This window comes from Chanos chanos, chromosome 7 (genome assembly GCF_902362185.1).
Source record: "Chanos chanos chromosome 7, fChaCha1.1, whole genome shotgun sequence".
NCBI lineage: Eukaryota > Metazoa > Chordata > Actinopteri > Gonorynchiformes > Chanidae > Chanos > Chanos chanos.
In genome coordinates, this window is record NC_044501.1 from 42,087,748 (window position 1) to 42,096,238 (window position 8,491).

Here is an 8,491-nt window from a genome sequence, read left to right on the forward strand (position 1 = left end):
ATGGCGACAGGGCCAGCCGTGTTCCTGCTCGCGGCACCTGTTTCCGTGCCAACGGTCATGAGCAGGGACAGCAGTTCCTCCAAAAATGGGGACTTGACCTCTATCAACCCTTGTAAAACTGAGCAACAGAGAGAACATATGGTGAGACTGTAATGTTCTGAGAAGTTTCCTTGACTTCTTGTGAAATCCTCACGCAGGTTTGAAAAAGAAAAAGAAAACGGAGCACCCTGAGCCAATGCCACATGGCAAAAAAAAAGAATAAAGACTTTGTATAATTGCATTCCTAAGAAAAAAAAAAAAAAAAAAAAAACACCCTCTCTGGGCCCTTTGCCCTCACCACAGTAACGACCGGACTGGGAAGGCGGGACAGATGGAGATTGACGGCTGCTCTGTGTTGCACCCCTAGAAAGACACTCTCGTGGCAGCTCCTTCTTTGCAGGCAACTTTTTAATAAAGGCCCAGTTCTACAACAAGTTTTCTTTTAACATGTTTCCTCATTGCTTTTTTCATTCTTGTTATGTTTTTTTTTTTTTTCCTCAAAAGATCCTGGCCACTGCCAATGTTGTCACACATACTTAAAGATTTTTAAAGTGACCACAGCTTATTTAACAACACTACTAAAACGTTCAGTTCAAGCATGTAAAACATTATTTTTTTAAACATTTCCTCCTAACTCTGCAATGCATGTTTTTAAAGGGCACAACATTTGCGCCACAGCTGGATATATGCATCAGGAGAGTGCAGTGAGAGAGAGAGAGAGAGAGAGAGAGAGAGAGAGAGAGAGAGAGAGAGAGGAAAACAAAACGCAAAGAAAACAAATGCACAGAGAGGCACACGTAACACACACACACACACACACACACACGCACGCATACACGCACGCACCCATGCATACACACGCACACACACACACACACACACACACACACACACACACACGCACGCATACACAACACGCACACACACACACACAAACATGCTCACACTAAGTACCAACCACCGCACTTATATGTCTGAGTTATGAGAACAGTCTAGAGGTGTGAGTTTGTGGTTTGGCTTCTGTTCTATTTTAGTCGTGTGGGTTTAGACCAATGAGGGGATGGGAGGAGGTGTTAACTGGTCTTTTCTACTTTTGATTCACTGAAGTATTCAGCAGGGTGTGAGAGAGAAACTACATTTTAATAGTTTTCATATGAAAACGGAACTCATTTTATGAAAATGTTATTTTACACTCACTACTGCATTTATATTTCAGATAATTCAATGAGAGAGCTGTCACATTAAAATGGTCAAAGGCCATTCTCTTTCACTGTGATCCCCTAATTACTAATGATGAATCTTTAATTCTTAGTCTGTGATAATAATCGTTTAATAAACTGTCATTTTTGCACTTTCTGTTCTAAATGGTCCAGCATTTTCTTGCTGTACGATTTAGTAGATTCTCATCACTGAAACTGACAGGAGAGAGATTTAAATAAGATGTAACCCCTCCCATTACTCATGTTTTTCTGTTCATATGATCTGTTCTCTCTCTCTCTCTCTCTCTCTCTCTCTCTCTCTCTCTCTCTCTCTCTCTCTCTCTCTGAAGAGCTCTCAAAGATCAAACACAGGAAGAGTTTATAACACACAGTTCACATCAAACAGTCTCTCACTCTCACAGCATGGAGCTCAGTCCTCTACACGTGCTGCTCTGTAAGTGTCTTTTCTTTCTTTTTTAAATTTTGATGGCTCTTTAAGGGAGAAATAACTCGTTTGCTTTTTGAGAGGGCAACCTATAGCCTTTATTGATGACTTTTTTACAGAGAAGTGTTTTCTCTATGACATTCAATCAAGTCCAACTCCAGAGCCATAAACTGAATATAGTATCAATGATACGTCATGTTGCAGTGAGACAGTGCTCTGATGTCTACGTATCAGTGAGAGAATTTGTCAGTGGGAGATTTAAGGTCCTGAGTGTCTCGTGTCTTCTCTGAACAAACGATTGAACAGTTTATTCACTTCCTCTAACCCAGTGTTTATATATAAACACTGGGTTAGATATATCTGGTATATATATTTATATATATATACCAGTGAGTGTAGGAGGAGCTGTTTAATGACCTTATACCCTCCTCACCTACATTTTCTCACTCACACAGACCCATGATGTCAGGTTTATGTCTGACATACTGAACAGTTTAAAACTGTCAGTCCTCTATGTGATGTAGTTACTTTGTTTAGGGGACATTAAATTGACCTATTTAATAAATATATTAGTCAATCTGACTTTAACAATAAACTGCAGCATCAAGTCATTAAGGATGTTAATATCACAGTTTGGCTGTTAAAGGCCCATATGACAAAACACAATCCCTTAACCATTAATGATCAACTGGATAATTTCATCCTATCAATACAAAACTCACATAAAAATACGAGAATTCCATTCCCGTAACCTAAGAGACACCATAAAAAAAGTTTTGCGAGATTTGTAGTTTGCTAGTTGAGCTGTTCACACTTATGTCAGTGTGATCCATTTCTTAAGGTTTCTGTGTTAAAATATCAGTACCACATGTTCCTCTCTTCTCTGAATACTTCCTCTTTCTTGTGACGTTTCTTAGTAAAGACTGTCACTATATTTAGGGCTAATGATAGAAACACTCAGAAACCTCTATTAAATATATATATTTATCTTATATCTTTTATCTTATATTTATATATATATCTTTAACTTCTCCCTCTACAGACAAAGTCTTTGTCAGTCCTGTTCCATTCTCAGACAGTGACATCACTGATAAAATGACATAGAGAGATCATTCTCACAGAGCAGTACATGTAGTGGACTCAGCTCCATGCTCTATGAGTGAGAGACTGTTTGATCTACAGTGTGTGTTATGAACTCATATATATTCTCACATTTAGATCACACCTCTACAGAGACACAGAGTGATGATAAGAATGAAATGACAGTATCTTTTAATTCCTGTTCCCTGTTTTAACTTTTGAAACATTTTGATAATATTTGTTTCAGCAAATATGGAAACAAGGCATGAGAAATAAAGAGTCTTCATTGAAAATACAGGGACAGTAGGTTTATGTCTCAGGAGTGACTCCTATACTCTTCTCCTGTTTGCCTGTGTATCAGCAATGCATTTTAACACTTTCATCTAGTGGTGTATATTGTAATTATATTATATTATCAGCCACCATATCCCAACAAAAAATATACTCAGATTATTGTCTGTGTGTGTGTGTGTGTCTGTGTGTGTGTGTGTGTGTGTGTGTGTGTGTGTGTGTGGATGATGAGATATGAGAGGAACAGTTAAATGGAGAGAGGATGGCATGATGAGACAGTTAAATAGAGAGAGGATGGAGTGGTGAGACAATTACATAGAGAGAAGATGGAGTGGTGAGACAGTTAAATGGAGAGAGGATGGAGTGATGAGACAATTACATGGAGAGAGGATGGAGTGATGAGACAGAAAGAAATGGAGGTAAAGGAAGGACCTTTTCTGGTTACAGAGGTACTTGTTTCCAAAAAACTATAAACATTTAAACATTTTCTAAAAGAAGTCTCAGAGTCTCTCACTCTTCAGCCCTAAATACAGTGACAGTCTTTACTGAGAAATGAGAAAGAGGAAGCATTCAGAGAAGAGGAGGTTACGTGTTACTGATATTTTAACCTGTCGACAAGTGAGACCAACAGAGCACACAACTCATTTTTTGAATGTTTATTTACAGTGTGTCTCTATGACGACAATAATGATGTTCAGGCATTTTAATTTTGTTTCCTATTGATTTAACCAAAATTTCAGTGATACACGCAGCTGTAAAATATCAGATACATAATATCAGATACAGCTTTCTAGAGAATTATACACCCACAAAAAAGCCATTTAAAAATGGTTTATATATTTTATAAAGGACATTAATTGTCTATTAAATAATAATAAATCTAACCTTGAATAAATGTTTTCACTCCCCATTTCTCTCCATACAGAGATGAGATGGTTTAAAAACAATGACTGATTGTGCTTTGAGCTCTTGTCTAGTTGAGCCATGTGTGTTTAGACCACATGTGTCAAAATCCGGGTCCTGGATAGCCAGCGTCCTGCCGGTTTTTGTTTTCACCTGGTGATTTTCACTTTGAAAACAATGAATCAGAGATTGTATTTAGCAGGACCATGGCCTTCCAGGACTGGATTTGACACCCTTGGTTTAGACCAGTGTCTGTGTGGGAAGAGCTGTCACCAGTCCTCTACAGTTTACAGATACAATTCTACAAGCTCAGAGGAGACAGTAATGGACATATTCAGTAAATATATAAATCAGTGACATACTTCTCTACACTTTTTACCCTTTATTCAGGTGGTGCTAACACAACTTTTGACCTGTATCAGGTGCTGTGTTTCTGACAAAACCTTTATTTTGTCAATGATGACCAATGCTAGTCAATAATCCCTCCCTCTCTCTCACTCTCTCTCTCTCTCTCTCTCTCTCTCTCACTCACTCTCTCTCTCTCTCTCTCTCTCTCTCTCTCACACACACACACACACACAGACACACTCACACACACACGCACACACATAAGACTTTAGTGGTCAAACAACATGAAATTTCTGAATGCTTTTCTCACCTATGTGTAGCCAACACCTGTGTTTACATGGTTCAGAGCTCAAAAGTCTTGGCCAGAAAGGTTTATAATGTGTTTTTTACAATATCTCAGCACCTCTGAAAACAGGTTTTTGAAAAGTGTATGTTTAAAGTTGATTTAAACAAAAAATAGATTAATGAAATTCTTACTGCTCTCAGATTACTGGTGCTGAGTTTGTGGTGAATATAAGCATATGCAACACTTTGGGATCAATGTTTTGGATAGGTGAAATATATAAAAATGTCAAGGCATGTCAGACTACCTCAACAGTGGCTGACAGGCCTCAGACTCCAGAGGGTTAAGGGAGAAATAACTCGTTTGCTTTTTGAGAGGGCAACCTATAGCCTTTATTGGTGACTTTTTTACAGAGATGTGTTTTCTCGATGACATTCAATCAAGTCCAACTCCAGAGCCATAAACTGAATATAGTATCAATGATACGTCATGTTGCAGTGAGACAGTGCTCTGATGTCTACGTATCAGTGAGAGAATTTGTCAGTGGGAGATTTAAGGTCCTGAGTGTCTCATGTCTTCTCTGAACAAACGATTGAACAGTTTATTCACTTCCTCTAACCCAGTGTTTATATATAAACACTGGGTTAGATATATCTGGTATATATATTTATATATATATACCAGTGAGTGTAGGAGGAGCTGTTTAATGACCTTATACCCTCCTCACCTACATTTTCTCACTCACACAGACCCATGATGTCAGGTTTATGTCTGACATACTGAACAGTTTAAAACTGTCAGTCCTCTATGTGATGTAGTTACTTTGTTTAGGGGACATTAAATTGACCTATTTAATAAATATATTAGTCAATCTGACTTTAACAATAAACTGCAGCATCAAGTCATTAAGGATGTTAATATCACAGTTTGGCTGTTAAAGGCCCATATGACAAAACACAATCCCTTAACCATTAATGATCAACTGGATAATTTCATCCTATCAATACAAAACTCACATAAAAATACGAGAATTCCATTCCCGTAACCTAAGAGACACCATAAAAAAAGTTTTGCGAGATTTGTAGTTTGCTAGTTGAGCTGTTCACGCTTATGTCAGTGTGACCCATTTCTTAAGGTTTCTGTGTTAAAATATCAGTACCACATGTTCCTCTCTTCTCTGAATACTTCCTCTTTCTTGTGACGTTTCTTAGTAAAGACTGTCACTATATTTAGGGCTAATGATAGAAACACTCAGAAACCTCTATTAAATATATATTTATAATCTATAGGACTCTCGATAAACTACAGTCACCACACAGCCCTCATCTGTGTTCACCCCCCCCAATAAAGGGTAAAAAGTGTAGAGAAGTATGTCACTGATTTATATATTTACTGAATATGTCCATTACTGTCTCCTCTGAGCTTGTAGAATTGTATCTGTAAACTGTAGAGGACTGGTGACAGCTCTTCCCACACAGACACTGGTCTAAACCAAGGGTGTCAAATCCAGTCCTGGAAGGCCATGGTCCTGCTAAATACGATCTCTGATTCATTGTTTTCAAAGTGAAAATCACCAGGTGAAAACAAAAACCGGCAGGACGCTGGCTATCCAGGACCCGGATTTTGACACATGTGGTCTAAACACACATGGCTCAACTAGACAAGAGCTCAAAGCACAATCAGTCATTGTTTTTAAACCATCTCATCTCTGTATGGAGAGAAATGGGGAGTGAAAACATTTATTCAAGGTTAGATTTATTATTATTTAATAGACAATTAATGTCCTTTATAAAATATATAAACCATTTTTAAATGGCTTTTTTGTGGGTGTATAATTCTCTAGAAAGCTGTATCTGATATTATGTATCTGATATTTTACAGCTGCGTGTATCACTGAAATTTTGGTTAAATCAATAGGAAACAAAATTAAAATGCCTGAACATCATTATTGTCGTCATAGAGACACACTGTAAATAGACATTCAAAAAATGAGTTGTGTGCTCTGTTGGTCTCACTTGTCGACAGGTTAAAATATCAGTAACACGTAACCTCCTCTTCTCTGAATGCTTCCTCTTTCTCATTTCTCAGTAAAGACTGTCTCTGTATTTAGGGCTGATGAGTGAGAGAGTCTGAGACTTCTTTTAGAAAATGTTTAAATGTTTATAGTTTTTTGGAAACAAGTACCTCTGTAACCAGAAAAGGTCCTTCCTTTACCTCCATTTCTTTCTGTCTCATCACTCCATCCTCTCTCCATGTAATTGTCTCATCACTCCATCCTCTCTCCATTTAACTGTCTCACCACTCCATCTTCTCTCTATGTAATTGTCTCACCACTCCATCCTCTCTCTATTTAACTGTCTCATCATGCCATCCTCTCTCCATTTAACTGTTCCTCTCATACCTCATCATCCACACACACACACACACACACACACACACAGACACACACACACACACACACACACACACACACACACACACACACACACAGACAATAATCTGAGTATATTTTTTGTTGGGATATGGTGGCTGATAATATAATATAATTACAATATACACCACTAGATGAAAGTGTTAAAATGCATTGCTGATACACAGGCAAACAGGAGAAGAGTATAGGAGTCACTCCTGAGACATAAACCTACTGTCCCTGTATTTTCAATGAAGACTCTTTATTTCTCATGCCTTGTTTCCATATTTGCTGAAACAAATATTATCAAAATGTTTCAAAAGTTAAAACAGGGAACAGGAATTAAAAGATACTGTCATTTCATTCTTATCATCGCTCTGTGTCTCTGTAGAGCTGTGATCTAAATGTGAGAATATATATGAGGTCATAACACACACTGTAGATCAAACAGTCTCTCACTCATAGAGCATGGAGCTGAGTCCACTACATGTACTGCTCTGTGAGAATGATCTCTCTATGTCATTTTATCAGTGATGTCACTGTCTGAGAATGGAACAGGACTGACAAAGACTTTGTCTGTAGAGGGAGAAGTTAAAGATGCAATTAACATTAACGTCAGCTAACAATTTTGTTAACGTTCAGTGAGCAGCTGCAGAACCGTGTTCAGGGAGCAGTTGGGGGTTAAAGACTGTTGATTAAGGGAACTTCAGCAGTGGTTATTGAGGAGCAGTTGAGGGTTAAAGGGTGTTGATTAAGGGAACTTCAGCAGTGGTTATTGAGGAGCAGTTGGGTTTTAAAGGCTGTTGATTAAGGGAACTTCAGCAGTGGTTATTGAGGAGCAGTTGGGGGTTAAAGGGTGTTGATTAAGGGAACTTCAGCAGTGGTTATTGAGGAGCAGTTGGGGTTAAAGGGTGTTGATTAAGGGAACTTCAGCAGTGGTTATTGAGGAGCAGTTGGGGTTTAAAGGCTGTTGATTAAGGGAACTTCAGCAGTGGTTATTGAGGAGCAGTTGGGGGTTAAAGGGTGTTGATTAAGGGAACTTCAGCAGTGGTTATTGAGGAGCAGTTGGGGGTTAAAGGGTGTTGATTAAGGGAACAGCAGTGGTTATTGAGGAGCAGTTGGGGGTTAAAGGGTGTTGATTAAGGGAACTTCAGCAGTGGTTATTGAGGAGCAGTTGGGGGTTAAAGGGTGTTGATTAAGGGAACAGCAGTGGTTATTGAGGAGCAGTTGGGGGTTAAAGGGTGTTGATTAAGGGAACTTCAGCAGTGGTTACTGAGGGAGTGTTGAGGGAGGGGAAAACCCTGAGCTTCTTAAACAATAAGTAAGCTACTATTTACACCGTCTGTGTGTGTGTGTGTGTGTGTGTGTGTGTGTGTGTGTGTGTGTGTGTGTGTGTTATGTCAGTGGACATGGAAGTATAATGTGAATTTAACAGTGGGAGTGTTCATAGTGTCTCTGTTCTCTGAGTCTCTGAATTGTTGTTGTATTTCACT

General features: G+C 38.6%; 1 protein-coding gene across 1 annotated transcript in view; it reads left to right on the top strand.

Moving 5' to 3' along the window:
• The window catches only part of LOC115816399 (Fc receptor-like protein 2), a gene marked incomplete at its 3' end in the record, with an annotated part of 13,343 nt that continues 4,852 nt past the window's right edge, over nucleotides 1-8,491 (top strand). Inside the window, exon 1 of the mRNA XM_030779355.1 lies at nucleotides 1-112. Coding sequence (XP_030635215.1) covers nucleotides 1-112 — 112 coding nt within the window. The remainder of the gene's footprint in view (nucleotides 113-8,491) is intronic.